Source organism: Alnus glutinosa, chromosome 10 (assembly GCF_958979055.1).
Source record: "Alnus glutinosa chromosome 10, dhAlnGlut1.1, whole genome shotgun sequence".
Lineage (NCBI taxonomy): Eukaryota > Viridiplantae > Streptophyta > Magnoliopsida > Fagales > Betulaceae > Alnus > Alnus glutinosa.
The window spans coordinates 18,655,903-18,674,586 of NC_084895.1; the positions used below are offsets into that span (position 1 = coordinate 18,655,903).

At 35.7% G+C, this 18,684-nt stretch overlaps 1 protein-coding gene across 1 annotated transcript; it reads right to left on the bottom strand.

Annotated features, from left to right (window-relative positions):
• Positions 1-12,397: 12,397 nt before the first annotated feature.
• On the bottom strand, positions 12,398-17,715 carry LOC133880533 (transcription factor UNE10). The gene is made up of 6 exons (XM_062319484.1): positions 17,439-17,715; positions 16,627-17,311; positions 16,158-16,256; positions 15,534-15,599; positions 13,474-13,836; positions 12,398-12,832 (listed from the first exon to the last, which is right to left on the bottom strand). The coding sequence occupies exons 1-6, from the start codon at positions 17,651-17,653 to the stop codon at positions 12,719-12,721; spliced, it is 1,542 nt and encodes a 513-aa protein (XP_062175468.1). The 5' UTR covers positions 17,654-17,715; the 3' UTR covers positions 12,398-12,718.
• Positions 17,716-18,684: the final 969 nt, after the last annotated feature.

Below are 18,684 nucleotides of genomic sequence, written 5' to 3' on the forward strand. Positions count from 1 at the left end.
GATAGAACGAGGCATGATCAAGGGTGCGATTGAGGCTCTCGGTTTTAAATATGAATCACTGATGAACATTCTCAATCGAACGAAGTGCAAATGACCTTATGATCCACGCTCTCAAGAACTTGAATTTTCAACTACTACATAACCTCGATCGAACGAGTTACAAATTACCTTGCAATCAAAGCTCTCTAGAAGTTGAATTTGAATTGCTCGATCACTTCAATCGAACGAATAGCATTGAGAATTTTGTCACCAAGATTGAAACTTGAGTTTTTTAGGTCATTGGGCTTTCGCATAAAAGTCATAAAATGTCTCATCATCATTCATCCTAATCTCTTCAAATTTAGAAGTCAACATCTAAAGTTTAGAATTTTTAATAGTTTTAATACCTTCATGAGTGACTTTTAAAATGTCTCATGCTTCCTTGGCAATTTTACATTGAAATATTCTTCTGAGCTCTTGCCACGAAGATGACATTAGTCCCTCACTATTCCAATTACACTCGGTCACTTCATCCTTGGTCCATGCATCTATTGCAGTAGTTGTCATGTCCAACCTCTTATTATTGATTTCCAGACGCATTCTTCAAAGAATTTCAAGAAGGCTCTCATACGAACCTTCCAATAGGTGGAATTGTTTCCATCAAAAAATGGAGGGACATTAAGAAATTGAGATCAAAACATTGACAAAAGAGTCAAAGATCACACTCATGAATTTAATCCTTCACATGGTGAACCTATGACTCCGATAACAATTGAAAATAGTCCAACAACTCCTAAAAACACCTATATTAAGAGGGTTGAATAAGTGTTTTACCAAATATTCGTAGATGGACCAAATTAAAAGTTTTGCAACACACAATCGATCACCAAATATCATAAAGCAAAAAAAATAATGAACACATGAATTTTGTGATAAAGTGAAAACTTAGTGAAAAACTCTTTAAAAGTAAAACTAATTCGGGGCAACCAAACTTAGGAAACGCATCCACTATATAAAAGAATTTTATTACAAAAAGTTCATACTTACAAAACATTTGTAACTGACACTCCCTTATACAGACAAGCAACCCACTTTGTCTCCTACCGCAATAGCTCCAAAACTTTTGGACAATTCCTCTATTGAGCTTCCTCTTACAATTCCTAAACTCTGGGGGTTGAGGGCTTTTTGTCATGTAAGGGTTTGTGTGGTTTAACCAAAATAACTCTAGGACAGATTGCTCATGAAAGCATATGGAACAAAGAACACCCTCTTAGCATACTGCAAAACCGCCTCAAGGTCGTATAAAATCTTGCACTAAGAGGCCACAAATAGACTTGGGAAACTTGGGCTTGAAGTATGAAATTGATTTCCCAATGAATGCATATTTTAAGTCGGCTTCCAGACCTGCATTCTATGGTTTTTATCGCTTTCTCAGTTGAATTCACAGTCCTCTCAGCGGCGTGTCCAAACTTGGTTGCGACCAAGCTAGCGAACGAGCAACTCTGCCAATACCTCATCTGGACTTGTCAACAACCGAGGTAGGGAACTACCAATACTTCCAAACTTGAATTTCTTCAAAACACATCTCGTCCGGACCGGATAGCATTATAGCAAACGAGCTATGGAGCGAGCCATTCTGTAAGTGGCTCATTCGAAATTGGTAGCAACGGAGCTACCAAACCAGCAAACCTTGAATCATCTTCTACTCAGCTTGTTCGGACTTGCCAGCAAACGAGCAGTACTGACTGTCTTTGGCATATTCTTCAAACCCTCTCGTCCAGACTTTCCAGTGAACGAGCAACACTGTGACCAGCTCGTCCGGACCTGATACTGATCTCGTCCAAACCTAAGAACCAACGTTTGATTTTTGCCTATCCTAAGTACAAAACTTGACTACCTTGTTACAAATTACACCAAATTGTTTTGCACATTAAATTTGCCTAATAACATTCTTTTCTTGCCAAGAGATCTATTAGTTTAAGACTTCTTATAGTGTTGGTGATACAATAAGTTGAAGACAAGTTTCACAGTAAACTAAGTAAGAGGAATCAGGTCTCAAATCTAAGGCTCTGTTTGTTAATGAGTTTTGGGAGTGTTTTTTGTTTTTTTGTTTTTATTTAAAAAATGTTATGGTGCGACGTAAAGTTGAAAATTATTTTTGTATTTTTAAGAGTGTTTTGTGTTCAAATTATTTATTAATGTTTTTGTTTTGGAAAATATATATGTATATATATAGTATGAACCAGAGGACTTGGATAGGTATCCTACGTATAGGGAAGCACTTCACCTGATAAGATGCCAGTAGTGCCACGTTTGGATGGGACCAGGAAAGAGCATCATCTTTGCAGACCCTGAGTGGAGCACAGCCATGATGACGTTGAGAGGCCAAAAACCAATTCAAAGCCCAATTTAAAGGTCCAGTCAAAAGATTTGGGAAAGGAGGAGAGTTGGACCTCTCGATTCCGAATCTATGACCCACAATTCATTACCAAATCCAAGAATCCCAAAATCTGGTGCCCAAAAGGGTTATGATCAGGTTGCAAATTTAGCTACTTTCTTTGAAATTGATGAATAACAAAAGTATAAGCCCCTTTTATATATATATATATAGGTTAATTGAATAGCTCGTGAACAAGTTTGAAAAATAAAATAACAGAGCTTGGTGATAAGCCCAAGTTCAACTAGAGCCCTACTCGGTAGAAGTCTCTTGAAAATTTTTTCTTTCTTTCTTTCTTTTTAATGCTTTTGAAAAATATTTGGGCTACTACAAATTTTGTTTTGAAAAATATCACATAGCACTGCCACATCAATCACATTCAAATTTAATTGTTTAGTGCATGACATGATAAGTATTACATGAACTTACACACTAACGTGGCAGTCCACGTGGTACTCTCATGTCAACTGCAATCAAATTTAATTGTTTGGTGGCTAACATTGTAAGAATGACGTGAACTAACACGTCAATTTATAAGAAACTTGTAGTAAAAGTTATAATATCCTTAGTAGCACTTTTTTCCCCTATTTACTGTGTATCTCTCTGCTATTTATATCTAAGCTTCAGCGTGGACAAAGCACATTTGACATTTCAATTCCTCAATCTAATGTGTCTAAAATTTAGTTCCAGGACTTCTTGCATAATTAGGGTCCTACTCAATTTCTTTGCATAACCTTTTTAACTCAAGGAACTGAAAGAGGAAACAAAATTTAGATAGTACTGCTCTTCCTTAATAAATGAGGTTTAATACGTTGAATTTTTAACTAAATGTAGGGTGAATTGTGGAGTCGGGATTCGAATTCATGACTTCTGCCTCTAATATCTTGTTAAATCACTAATTGTTTCAAAAGCTTAAAAAAAAAAAAAAAAAAAAATAAAATAAAATAAAAAAGGAGGGTTATTCGTATGCCACATAGGATATATCTTCATCTGATTGCCTGATTCAGAAAACTACTCTCAACTTCTAGATGTCTTCGAATGTTTTCTAAAGGAATGGACCAATCTCTTTTTTTTTTTCTGACAAGGACGAACTAGATAGGGATCAATATATGGTCCTAAGGCACTTTGTTTGTGGTCCAATACTTGAGAATAAGGTCATTTCGCCTCTAAAATAGAGGAAAGAACACTAAAAATATGGCTCTGTGGCAATAGTTTAACACATGCATGTCAATATCTAGCGTGCTTATTGAATAGATGCATCAGCCAGGAAGGGCCTTTTTTAGACCAATACAAAATAATAATAATAAATTTTTTTTTTAAAAAAAAAAAAAAAAACCAATGCAAAAGATTATTGCTACATTTGACAAATATTTTTCTTGTGGTCTCTTTGAAAAAAAACTCCTCCTGGCTTGGTGCCATCTTAATGGGCAGGCATATTCCACGCTTAAAAGAATGGGCTCAGGCCTTCAACTTTTAAGGTATATAGTCTGGGGTGGAACCAGAAATCAAGGTGGGGGACGGAGTGAAAAAACGCTAGCTGTTTAAGAGTGGTAAAAATACTAGTTTTAAAGGGTTTATATTATAAGAAAGTATAAAATTTGGTGGCGGGTATAGAACCTCCAAGATGCACCCATATCCTGTAGAAGCCAACGAAGCCATAGGAGTTTAGAGGTTGCGTTAGCAAAAGCATGATACTCAGCTTTAGTATTGGAGCAGGCAACAATAGATTGTTTCTTGCTATACCAAGAGATGAGAGAATTACCAAGTAAAAAACAATAACCTATGGTAGAACGATAGTCAATGGGATCACATGTCCAATCAACATCTGAATACACATAAATCTAATAATGAGTGAGAAGAAAAATGCAAACCATGAGATAATGTATCCTTCGTATAGCGAAGGATGCGTAAAACAGCAGCATAGTGAACTGAGCGTGGTGTAGTCATAAGCAAAATCTAGTCGTGTGACAGTAAGATAGATGAGGCTCCCAACTAACTATATATCTATAGAGAATGACATTGAAAGTAACTCACCATTAGTGGCTCTGCAGCTTGACATTCAAACTCTCTCAAAAATAAATCTCCCCATACAACCTTGAAAGGATTTTAATATATTACATTGCTAGTTCATATTCTTCTCTTTTTTTGTTTGTGGGCATACTCTTTCTCTCTCTCTAGCAATGAAAATGATGGGCTAGATAATTTACGTCTTTTTTTTTTCTTTTTTCTTTTTTCTTTTCTTTGTATTGCTTTTTTCGGGGGCCATTGTGAGGTGACCATCCAAGAGATCGGCTACAAAATGTCAATTAATAAACAACTATAATGATGTAATTTTTATATCAATGAGCATTTCTTTTTAAAATCGTTCTCTCAACATGCATGCACCACCAAAAGAAAAGCTAAAAAGCCGTTTTGGACTGTTTCGATTCAGATTTCTAGGGCATGATTTGGTAACACTTGTTTTTTTTATTATATTTTATTATTTTTTAAAAATATATTTGTACTTTTTGTTAATTCAAATCCTATTCAAATTTTATTTAATTTTTTCTAATTTTATCTTAGATTTATAAACCATCCAAATTAATATAATTTTAAAAAACAGATTTTCTCGATATTCATAATTTTTAATATAATACAGAATAGTATAATATAATACAACCAAAACATATAATAATTAAGAATTTGTATTGGGTGCTAACATAAACTCTAGAGTGTCAAATAAAACACATGTGACAAATGAAAAATCATTAACTTTGACATTAAATTAATAGAGTGATTAATTTGAAATTTGGGCAAAACCTAAGAATCTTATTTTCTAGGGTTAAATACATATTTGGTACCTATGATTTAAAAATTTTATTTTTTAGTACCTCAGTTTCAATTCGCATTACAGATAGTACTTGGATTTTAGGAAAAGACGAACTTGGAACCTCTGTTTATTTTTCCGTCCAATATTTAACGGTTTGACACATGTCAACCCCTGAGGTTGACACATGGCACAATATAAAATAAATTAAAAAATAGAAAATTAAAATATTTATAAATTAATTAAAACTTAAAAATATTAAAAAAACTTTTTAAAAAAAGGGTGGGTGGCTTTGGGCAAAATGGAGGTACCAAGTTCGTCTTTTTTCAAAATCTAGGTATTATCTGTGAAACAGAGGTACTAAAAAATAAAGTTTTTAAACCACAGGTACCAAATTTGTATTTAACCTTATTTTTTAATAGAGCCCCTTCTATAAGGATGGGCTGTAAAAAAGTGATGTTTTACATTGTCCACTAAAGAGTTGACACGTCATTAAAAGATTAAAATACACTATACATGATAAGCACCCAATATTTTTCCTTTTCAAAGAGCCCAATTGATTTTAAACCCACCACCTGTTCTTCGCCAAATTCCGCCAACAACCAATCCTCCAGCCATGTAACGACAACTCATTCTCCGTCCAAAACAACTGAATCCCAATCGACTGGCCGAGATTTGGTCGTTCCCCGACCGGCAGGCCAGATCTAGCCCTTCCCCGACTAGAACGGCCAGGATCTTGCCCCTCCACGGCCAGAACAGCCCAGATCTAGCCCCTCCTCGGTCAGAACAGTCGGATCCCAGCCGGCCAGCTTGGATCTTGCCACTCCCCAACCGGCTGGCCGGGATCTAGCACTTCCTCGGCCAAACAGTGGGGAAAACATGCTCGGGAGTTTCCTTAGAGAGTGAAAGTGCTGAGAGGGGGATAGATTTAGTGTTTTTAGGTTTAGAGTATTTTTGACGTAATTTTTGTTTTTTTATGAGTTGCTAACTTATAATTGAATGCTGTAAAATAAATATTTTACGGCCCATTCTTATTGAAGGTAAACTCATTTATTAAACTAAAAATCTAATGATTAAATCCAAATTTGATAAAACTTATAGACTAAATATGATTTTTCTTTTTATATTACAGGTACTATGCTGTTTCGTAAACTAGGAATGACTCAGCTGCTGGAGGTGAACAAATTTGTTAGCTTGCGACTGACGAATTCAGATTTCCTAAGTATTGCATGGGGTGTAATAATTGTTTTTGGACCGCTCATTTATGTTACAGGTATACTGCTTCCTAAAACTAGGGGTGGCTGAGAGCAGTTTCCAGGTGAGCAAATTTGTCATTTTATGGCTGTCCTGATTCAGATTTTCTAGGTATTTTACATGGGGTGTTATAATTTTTTTGCTCATTTATATTATAAGGTATACTGCTTCCTAAATTAGAGATGACTCAGCTGTTTCTAAGTGGGCAAATTTGTAACTTTACAACTGTCCTGGTTAGATTTCCTAGGTATTGCATGGGATGACTCAGGTATTTTTAGGTAAGCAAATTTGTTATTTTACGGCTGCCATGATTCAGATTTCCTGGTATTGCATGCGTGGGATGTGATAGTTTTTTATCTACATTTATATTACAGGTACACTGCTTCCTAAACTAGCTAGGGATGACTGATGTTGGTATAATTTTCAATATAATGACATGTCGTTTTAGAAAAACGTTCTCTCTGTCATTTACAAGACAAAAAGATTAAGCAAAAAGGGTGATTAAAATTTAACTAGGACTCTAATCACATATAAAATGAAATTATGAGTTATTGGCAAGAAGAATCATATTCGGTTAGGACTGTTCCCTTATTGAATTCAAATAAGTTTCATATCCTGTATCGTGCGGGATAAGTCAAAGAATTCGGGATTGAGACCTTTTAACACATTTTTAGGAATTACGGGTCAGATCTTCCCATAATTTCCTACAACAATACCGGCATAAGGTACCTAGTATACTTCATCCCAATGATCTCGTGGCAGTGAAATTCAGTCCCAGGATCATCTGGATATGGACATTCTGTATGGATTCCTTTTGTGTCCCGAGATAGTGATGTCCCGAGACTTATCGACTGTATTTATTCCCGAATCTGGCCACCGAAGGATATTCGTATTCAACAGCATTTGATCGAGTGTTATTCATAAGATTCTCTAAGTGAGGAGCATCCGAGGTCCCTCTTGGCCAAATCCAAGGCATTTAAGACTGATTGAATCTTCATATGCCTCTGACGAAATATGATTTCTTGTTAGGCTTGATGGACTGGACGATCCATAAGCCCGGTTGTGGGCTTATATGGGCCGTAGGAATAATAATTAATTAATTTTCCCAACAACTCAGTTGTTTCCAGGTGAGCAAATTTGTAGGTTTATGACTCTCCTGATTAAGATTTCCTAGGTATTGCATGTGGTGCAATAAATTAACGGTCCAGATCATGCTAACAAAATTGCATTAAAAAAAAAAAAAAAAGTTTAAGGCAGATGGTTCTGGTGCCCCCAAAAGGATGGTTGGGGAATAGCCGGCCACCCATGGCCACGTAAACAACCCAACTCGTTTTTTTTTTTTTCTTTTCTTTTTTTGTATTATTGCTGACACGATCTGAATCGTTGATTTAAAATAAATTGGAAAATGTTCGATTTACAACATCAACACAACAACTGTACAATAACTCCTCACATGAGGGTGGGCTCCACACACTGGAACCCACCCTCATGTGAGGGGTTGTTGTGCACTTGTTGTGATAGTATAGTGTAGGAATCAAATCTCAAATAAATTTATTGCAGCCTATGCAATACCGTGATATATATATATATATATATATAGAGAGAGAGAGAGAGAGAGAGAGAGAGAGAGAGAGAGAGAGAGATATATATATATATGTGAATCCTGACAGTCCTATCCAGTTCATGATTTGCAAGATCAGCAATTGAGAAAGATGGCACTGTTTAAGAAAGAATCTGATAAAGAGGAGTATGATTGTTTGGGAACTGGCCAAAAGGACAAGATTCCCAAAGGAGGCAAAGATCCTAGATTTTCAACGTTAAGGCATGTGGTTATCTCATAGTCCAAGCGTTTCCTTTCCTCTCCAATCATTTACACTTCCTATATATCTCTTCTTTCATCGCTATCACCTTCACCCCTACACTTCCCATGCCCAATCCACGTACATTGATGGACACCACACTGTCCACACAGCTTCTAACATATGTTCGGGTCCCATCGCCAAAAAGCTTGAAAAACGTACAAGTCTTTCACATATATGTAGATAACGAAGAAGATGAAAAAGAAATATTGGAGGGAAAAAATAGGGTTCAATTATTGCCTCCTGTCCTATTTGTATGGCTCCATTGAGTACTGAACATCATGTTAAACCATGGAGTTTGTAGTTCTGTTATAGACATGGATCGAGATTTTCAATAATTTTATACTCAACTTGCGTGTAATTTAGACATAATATTGTGAGAAAGTTCATATATATGGAGTCACCTGCTCAAATAAATTTGAATTGTTCAACCACTTATTCAAACGTTAGGTCCCGTGTAAACTCTCTCACATATAATGTCTTGCTAAAAAGTGGAAACTTTTATTCTCCAAACAAAGCCCTAAAAGCATGCATGAAGTAAAGGGTGTCACCAACACAAAAGCCTAAACAGGGAAAAGTGGGATTAAGTCATGAGATTAGACGTGGAACATTGATGCATGTGTTAGATTTATCAACAAAAAAAATACTACCGACATCCAAAAAAGAAAAACAGTTTCATTAGAAAGTCCAAACGCACAATGAAATCCCTTTTCATTTATATAAATAATTCTATTTTAGTTGAATATTTTACATATTAAAAGTCTGATTCGATTAGAATGAGTATCAAAATATAAATTTAAAAGATTAATTCCATCATTTTCTGTCGGTTTATCTTTTTAAATAATTAGTGCATGAGTTAATATTATTCCAAATCACACTACTTTGTTTTATGGGCATGTTTGATTCCATTCATCTCTGGACAAATCAGACCAGCTGACATCAGGAACGTGCTTTTCTGACCAGCTTTCTAGAGGGTGGGTACGGTTTTGGACCAATCTTACCTTAAATCTTAAGGGTTTGTTTGGATAACTCCTGTTTTTTTATTATATTTTATTATTTCTAAAAAATATGTTTGGATTGATTTTTGAAATTTAAATTTTACTTTAGTTTTATCTAATTTTTTTAATTTTGTTTCAATTTCTCTAAACCATTTAAACATAATTTCAAAAAACAAATTTTCTAGGTATACACAATTTTGAATAAAGTAAAAAATAATAGAATACAATACAAAAAAAATTGCACACCCAAATAAGTCATAAATTATCAAAAAAAAAAAAACAATTGTGAATGTGTTTTGATAAAGGTTTTTGAGGTGAGATTTGTTTTTAAAAAGTAATAAGAAGTGATTAATACGATGCAAAGTAGAAAGAATCTGAATGAAAAAATGAAAATGTTTTGTTTTGTAATGATTTTATATTTTACATATTGTTTTGCTCTTACAAATTCACCTAGCAATTGTGTTTGTGTACCATACATAGAATCAGGATCCATATCACATTTGAACAAATATACAGGAAAGAATTAAGCTCATATTTTGACAGCATCTACAAGAAAATAACAATTCAATCGTAATTGGCAACCAACTATAAAAGGTATTTCCCATATGTAAAATATCTGTAACCATTGTAGGCCCATGATTTATGGGATCTTTACTCTCTTGTATGTGTATAAATCTTTGCCCATTGGGTATGTTAATATACCTAAAGAATTATTCATTTTATTTCAAACTCTTTCTCACTTAGCTACTAAATTCCTAATTTAGAAATGATATAAATATATCTTTTACACATCTTATTTTTAAATTCACCATTGAATTTATAGGACCCACATTAGGTCCCACAAATTCAATGGTGAATTTAAAACTTGATTGTATATATGGAGATGTGTAGAGGATGTATGTGTGTCATTTCTCTTCCTAATTATCTTGTTCTAAGGAGAAATGCTACATACTTCTCAAATATTTACCTTTAATTCACCAATGATGATGTGGCGTGGTCCCTCGCATAGCATTTGGTGGATAGATATAGATTTTTTGGTTGGGGACCACACCACACAGCTTTGATAGATAAAAGGTGGATACTTTGAAAGCATCTAGCATTTTTCTATTCTATAAGTGCCAGGGTTTTGAACCTATTTACCATATTTTTTGAAGTAATAATATTATTCACACTCACTTTGCACTAGCTCACGTTCCTTGTTTTAAGTGATTTTCAATTCCTTTCTTTCTTTCTTTCTTTTTTGAGATGTGTTATACATCCTTCTCCGTCAACGTGGCATTGTCAATCCACATTTAGATCAATCTTAATTAAAAAGAAAGAAAAAAAAAATCCAATGGTGCATTGAAAATACTACATCAACAGAGAAGGATAAAAGAAGAACAAGAGAATACAAAGTAGCATTTATCTTTCAAGGGGAGAGAATAACATTTGAATAACATTTGAACTGAAACTAGTTAGAAATATCCTCAATTTTTCTCAGCAATCAAATGTAAGGGGCGGATCTACCCTTACACTTTGAGGGTCCTTGGCAACCCCAAAGATTCTTAAATTCCTTATAGAAGTGTTATTTTTTATATTAGGGCTCCCCAAAGATTCTTAAATTCCTTATAGAAGTGTTATTTTTTATATTAGGGCTCCGGTAATTTCGAATAGTTACTTCGACAATTGAATTTTCTTCCGCTAATTTGATTAATTTATATATTTATTTACATAAGTTCGGACCACGCAAAGAAAAAGAAAAAAAAACGTAGTTCCGCCCCAGTTCATGGAACCAGGACAATTCATTCATAATGCCGTGTGCTTACATCCTGCACTCCATTTTTACTAGAAAGGCTAAAATATTGGCTTTGTCATGAAGCTTTGTAGAGGGCTAAAGTCAATTCATCTATTATGATCGCAATGTATGTGGAACCCTCTTGACAGATATATGTGCCGAACCCTTTATTACAGTTGACAGAAAACAGTCTCCAATCATTTATATGTTCATCTTTAGGCAAACATTGCATGTTAGATGTCTTCCTTAAGCATCTAAAAAAGAAATTTGTGGGACAGGAGAGCTGATCAATTTTGACAGAAATCAGACGTTTGAGTGCATACTGAAAGTGATCATGTAATGGAGTCAATGGACCATATTTGATTGATTACAAGCATTTAAAGAGGAATTTGTTTGCTCATGGCAAGTTAGGCCATTATTAAGTAATAATTCTGAAAACCAATGCCCTGGCAAATAATAGAAGTAATAATATGCTAAAACTAAAAAGTAGGAACCTCCTATGAAGTGGTTCTCTGCAGCTTTTCCTAAGAATAACATAAGTTGAAGCTATATGCTTTCTGATCTATCTAATGCATTAGACAAATTGATCTTACAAAACCCAAGGAAAATATTTGAGGTACTACAACCGCCTTACAAACTGACGTGATAGTCCACACAAGTGTCACATGACACAGTGAAAATATAAAGTAACAAAATTTGACAGGTGAAATTAATTTATCAGTAGCAGTCTACATCATTTTATAAGGAATTTATAGTAAAAGCTGTATTACTCCTATCAGTACTCTAAAACCCAATTCCCCCTTTTCTTTTTTGGTTTCTCTACGTGCCTTTCCCATAACCTTAACCCCACCAACCTTCACCATAACATATTCCTAGTATGTTATTAGCATTAGTTAGCATGTTTCAAATGACAGTTTGTAAGAAATTTGTAGTAAAACTCTATTAACCCTATCAGCACTCTAAAACCCAATTTTCCCTCCTCTTTTTTGGTTTCTCTGCGTCCCTTTCCCATAACCTTAACCCCACCAACCTTTACGAGAATATATTCCTAATACAATGCAATGAGGATGGTATTAGCATTAGTTAGCATCTTTCAAAGGATATCATATACTAAAAATACTGAACTGTATTGAAATATTAAGCTGATTTAGCATCTAGACAGTCATAAGCTTCTCTAAGTTGAAGCTAGGTCATCAAGTCAAGTGCTGCATAAATTAGTTAAGCAAGAGGAGCACAAGACTTGGCTTGATTTGCAGAATCATTGCACCACCAAGAAGAACAAATGGGAAATGAAAAAATGAAGATACATCTTTCATTCAAAAATACAAACCCATCACAGAGGTTCCAAATTAATTAGTTGAAAGGAAAAAGAAAATATTGTACACCAAATGCGCCAACTATTCACAAATTGGTTACCCCCAAAAAAGGGCACCATTTTTAGCTATTTCCTTCTTTGTTGGAGCTAATATACACTAATCGCAACATTTAGAAATACCACCTTGTATGCCCTTGAAGCAACACAAAATCATATCAATTTCATGCACCTAATTTTTAATTTTTCTCCCTAGGTAGGCATTGCAAGCAACAAGGCATGCATATATACCAGAAAGCTTAGCTCTTAGAACTAGAAGGTGGAGGTTGATGCTGCTGCTGCTGCTGGTGCTGCTGCAGCTGCTGCTGCTGATACATGGCAGCCATCCTACTGTATGCATCCATGGTCATTGGCTGCAATAAATTTTGTATTCGTCACCATATTTACAAGATCGTCAGATTCTTGTACTAACAAAATCTCTAAAATATAGACTTTTGTAACTTTATAACAATCTCTAAAATATAAAGACTTTTGTAAATTTATAAAAAATATTATCAGATCAACAGAAAGCAGAAGTGATGGCACCAAACTAACTGATTTAAACTATTGGAATTTACAAACAAACGTTTGTGTACTTACAAATAAATTTTACTCTTTCAAGTTTAGTTTCTAACACTTGACTTCCTCGTGATAATATCCAAGGGTTTAACTTAAAAAACAAGAGGAGCTACTGTTTCTTTTACCATTACCGTTTAACCTGTGTCAAGAACTATAAGCTACATATAATTGCTTATGTTTTGTCATGATCTAAAATAGTAAACACTACTGTTGATGAAAGATTAAATATGATTTGACTCATGTAATGACCTAATGGCAATAAGAAAGCAACAATTGACTCGGTCCTTCTTGTTCAATAAAACCAACTTGGTGCTTTTTAATCATTGCAAGAAAAGCCAAAGAAACAAGGAAACATAAACAAAAACTCGCCAAAATCAATAATTTAATGAAGTGAACGGTAGCTAGCTAAATCGTCAACAGAATCTGACATGCCTACCTGTGATTGGCATGCCAGGAATGCAGACAAGTGGTCTGGCATTACCGCCGCTGAGGTGGCAGCTTGTAACCGGTCGCCACCGGAGCCATCCCAGGAGGCAATAGGCATGAAGGCAGTAGGGTGAAGAACAGGAGAGATGCCAGCGATGTTGGGGCGGTTGATGGTATTGATGTCCATGCCCATACCAAGTCCGATGCCCATACCCATCCCCATGCCTAGTGGAGCCATCATAGACATCGGAAGTTGTTGCATGGCCATTGGCAACATCATTGGTTGCATATTCATTCTGTTCATCATTTGGACTTGAGCTTGCAATTGCTTTAGATATTCAATCACTTCATCAAGCATCGACGCCTTATCAGTCTGCAATAAATCAAGAAAGTATGCAGAATGAATACCAATCATTGCAGGTTCTCTAAAACTATTTAGTAGTGTCTGTCATAAAGTTCATGGCTTGGAATGCAATTATTGTGGAATTTTGGACTGCAAGAAAGTATGCAGAGTCCATGTATATCCTCTAAAACTAGTTATCTAGCATCACCAAACTTGTAATTCAAAAACTTGAACCATTAGCTAGTGTCTGTCATATTGTTCATTGAATATGGAAATTTGCAAAGCTATTTGATGCAAGTAACCTTGTTTAACTTAAGGCCCTCATCTCATTACTATGTTAGGAAGATCTATTTTTGTCTATGACAAAGGTTCGTTTGGTAAAACTTTTTGGGAAGTGTTTTTTGCTTTTCAGTTGTGATCTGAATATAGGTAAAAAGTACTGTGGCTTTGCATAGCAAAGTTAAAGTACATAAAGCAAAAAACTGCCCTAAAAAGTGTTGTCAAACGAGCCCATAATTCTTTCTCTGCATTATAGTTTTTCAATGCTTTATGTACTGAAATTTTCTAAGCAGAAGCCACAAGTACATATTTTTTGGAGGACTTGGAGATAGAGAAAAGGAACCTGACCCCCATATGCAGAAACCTGTCTAATTAACCCCAAGCTAGCTTGCGAGCCTGCAAGAGTCAGCACCCGACATATTTGACGTTGTTACTTTAAAGATGTGTACCACATAAAATGGGACACCCTTTCTCTGATCTTTCTCCACAAAAGTGTTAAAAATTTAGATTAATAACATGGAAATGAGTGATTTGAGACAAACATAATTAGGCCCTACACATTGAAAGGATTTGTTTGGGAGCAGGTCGTTGTCTCCATACCTAACAGCTTTCTGTCAAATTGTCCCCCATAGCATGCAACTAGGTGCATATGTGGACTAGGATCATCGGATTAGTCCCACAATTCCCACAGCCATTTGTATGCAAAGTAAGCTTTGGACCACATCTATTGCATTCACTGTCGCCCATCTAATCTAAACCTTTGAGGCTATGAACAGTATCTTAGCTTTTTTCTTTTTTCTTTTTTCTTTTTTCCAGAGTTTTTTCATCAATGGTTAATTTAGCGATTCTGCCCATAAAGAGGCCAAAAAAAAAAAAAAAACAGTACAATCTCTACTACGAGTCTCTTACAAACTAACATGGTAGTTTATGTGGCACTTACCACGTCAGCCACTAAAATGTGGACGGATTGCATGTCACGTGAGCTTGTAAGAGAGTTGGTAGTAAAAGCTGTATCAAGTCTGACATTTAATTTCATCTTCATCAAAGATTAGGGGGCCTCTAATAAACAAAATAAAACCTTGAAGAAAATCCACCTAACATAGTAAGAGAGACCATGCCTTCAATAAATGAAATTCCAGAACAACTTCCACCATGGTACCATCCCATGGAAATCATTCCTCATAATTATCCAGGGCCCTGTCATCCGCCGACTGCATATTAAATGGAGGTGGTAACATGGAGGAGCAAATTATAATTTAAACTTTTGAAATTTTTTTTTTTTTTTTTTTTTGAGAGGAAACAAAAGCAAAGATTATAATGGAAAGAAAAAAACAAAAGCAGAAACAGTACAAATGCTTGGCCATAAACAAATAATTGTAAAAGCACTAGCAAGAAAAAGAAAACACAATAGATTTGACACAGAAATGGCCAAATATGGAACTGCATACCTTACTCGAATTGGGGACCAGCTTCTGTAGGGTCTTCATTCTTTGATTTATTTTATCTCTCCTTTTCTGAAACAAACATACATTAAATAATTTTAAATTGAGAACAGTCCACAATCCTCCCCCCCCCCCCCCCCCCCCCATTTCCTAATCCTACCAACCACATCGGAGAAATTCCTCCGACCCAGTCTCTCATCGTATCGTTTGAACATATGAAAAGTATTAAAAAAGTAAGTAAGAAGCGCATATTATTAAAAAAATACATATTTCTCACGTTGTAAGAAACACATGTGAAAAGAAAATTCATTAAATCCAGTTTGGGAAAATATATATATATATATATCCTACAAATTTGGGTATGGATTTAATGGATGAGACATGATTCAATTTAATCTGTAGGTCTTACAGATTTAATAATTAATTTAAAAAAGATGCAAAAATATCATTTCTCTTTATGGATATAGTATCCAATCATTTTATTTATTTTTTTATTCAGTCTAATGAAACCCAATCATATCCCTGTCGTCGAACTAAAAAAGCGGTGTTATCTTTTCCAATAAGTTGAGCATAATTAATGTCTTATGAAAGAGAGAGAGAGAGAGAGAGAGAGAGAGAGAGAGAGCATACACGTTCAGATTGGTTATGAATGGCAGCAGCCCTACTCCTTTTAGTAGAAACAGAGGATTTCCCATTACTCTTCTTTTTGCCCTCATCACCTGCCTCCCTCTTCACAAATTTTACACCAATGAACCATAACAAAAAAAAAAAATCAGACAAACTAATAAATAAATATCCAAAAAATAGACCATACAAAGAGTCCAAGATAATTAAAAATATATATATACATATTATTTAAAATGAAAATTAACTTTTAGTTCAACAAGAGTTTTGTTAAAAAAAAAAAAATTAAGTATCCGAATTGAATGGCACTCTACTAAATAGAATTACCGGCTAAAAAGTAATTAAAAAAATATAATTAGAGGGAGAAATTCTTAGATTAAGTATTTGAGAGAAGATAATAACCAAGCTATTATATAAAAAGCTCTAAAACAAGTTGGTTCAAACAAGAGTAAAATCATAACTAGCACATGCTTGCCTGAGGTGAGCTGTGGCAAACGGAGTCATGGTCATCGGCGGTGGTGGCCTTTGTGCAAGGCTCGCCGGGAGAGCTGGTGTGTTCCGGGGAGCCAGGCGATGTGGAAGTAATCCCAACACCAAGGTCCATCTCACACGAGTCAAGAGTTACACGCTGACTATCCATCCCACACGTGGCCCTCCCAGTGACGCTCTGGTCTCTGCTGCTCCACTCCGCAAGGACACGCGCCTCCGTCGCGCGTTTACCCGCTAAAACCACGTCGGCGTCTCCGTCCTTCGCCCCGCTGCAGGACCCGACATGTGTAGAGCACCCGACCACGCACGTGCCGAGCCCGTCTACCACCTGCCCCTGGTCAACGTCTGAGGTCCTGTTAGAACACGGCACTAGAGCGTCCATAGTCAAAGTAGTAGAGGCGACGGCAGACACGGCAGCGCGGTGCTGGTGGTCGAACCACGGAACGAGGTCGGCGGCGCCGTCGAATGTTTTCCGGTGGGGAGGAGACAAACGGGTCGCTTGGTTCACTATGGATTCCAAGGTTCCGCCAGCGCGCGGCTTTTCCCAGGTAGTGTACTTGGAAGCAGAGGTTGTACAGGTGGGGGACTTTACAGGCACTCGTGGTGGACCTAAGCCGTGCATAGCTAGCTGGCCGTTCTCCCACGTCAGCTCGGCGACTTCATAGTCTAGCCTGTGTTAGAATACAAAACATTTATTCAGAATTACTTTCAGCCATGATTGCCGACGAACGATATATATACATATATATATATATATATATAGAAAGTGAGAGATAGTTAGAGAGAGAGGAGATGAACATGGGGACATCAGCTGGGGCAGTAGAATTGGAGTGAGGGCGAAGAGAAAGCCTGGCACTGGCAGGGTTGGGATTGTCGTCGGAATCCCGCCAGCTGGGAACGCACTGGCTCATTTTGGACGGAGGAGTTGCCGGAGGCAACGGGTGTTCAGGGGAGGGAGGAGAAAAGGGTATTTCTCTCTTTCGCTTATGTTTTCGCCTTGAATCAGATTTCATGTGTTTGAGAGAGAGAGAGAGAGAGAGAGAGAGAGAGAGATTCTAGGCCACAGGTACAGAATACAGAAAAAGTTTCATTTATTTATGGAGAGAGAGAGAGAGAAGCTTTTGGGTATCTATAGCAAGACTTTGACTGCAGTCCCGGTGTATGGTTTTATATGCCTTTATAAAAACATAGATTTACATATAATGAGAAAAACAGTAAACAAAAAAAGTGTGAAGTACGTTTTTGGTTGCAGCAAAATATAGATATATTAAAATAATAAAAAACACGTCAACTTTCTCAAACTGGTTCATTTGTCAATTGTCAGCACCCATCTTTTATCGAGGCTTCGGTTCTTTCCACATTACAGCTTCGAATACGACCCAAGTCGCGGGATTAGAAAGACAAAAGTTTGGTACATTTGTTAATTTAGGGTTAAATACTTGATTGTTTACAAATTTCATTTTTTTCTTTGTCGGTTTTTTTTTTTTTTTTTCATACATAGTACTTATTGTTATGTAACAAGACTGAGATGGTATCTAAGTCAATTTTTTTATCCAAAATTGACGAATTTTTCGTCAACGACATGTGACACCATTAAAATTACAATACGTTACTACACAATTTTTTTTTAATTTCTTTTTAAATTTTAAGCCTTTTAAAAAAATTAAAAAAAAAATTAGGGGTGGGGCCATTTGTTGGGGGTGGTTCGGCCGCCCCCATTTGCTAAAACCTCTTTTTTTTCTTTGTTCACTTTAGCCCACGGGGTGGTTCGGCTATCCTCAAAGGCCAAAATTGATGAAAATACTATCTCCATCTTTTGGCATAACACAGGTACTATGTATGAAAATAAATAAATAAAAACTAAGGAAGTAAAAAATAAAATTTATAAACCACATGGGGTAAAGAGGTATTTAACCCATTAATTTATTTAAGAAAGTTTTTTTTTTTTTGTTAAAAAAAACAAATTAATGTTATATTCTTACACTTTTACGTCATTTCTATTTTAGTGAGTTGACATGGTAGTTCTATGATCTTTAATTTTTTA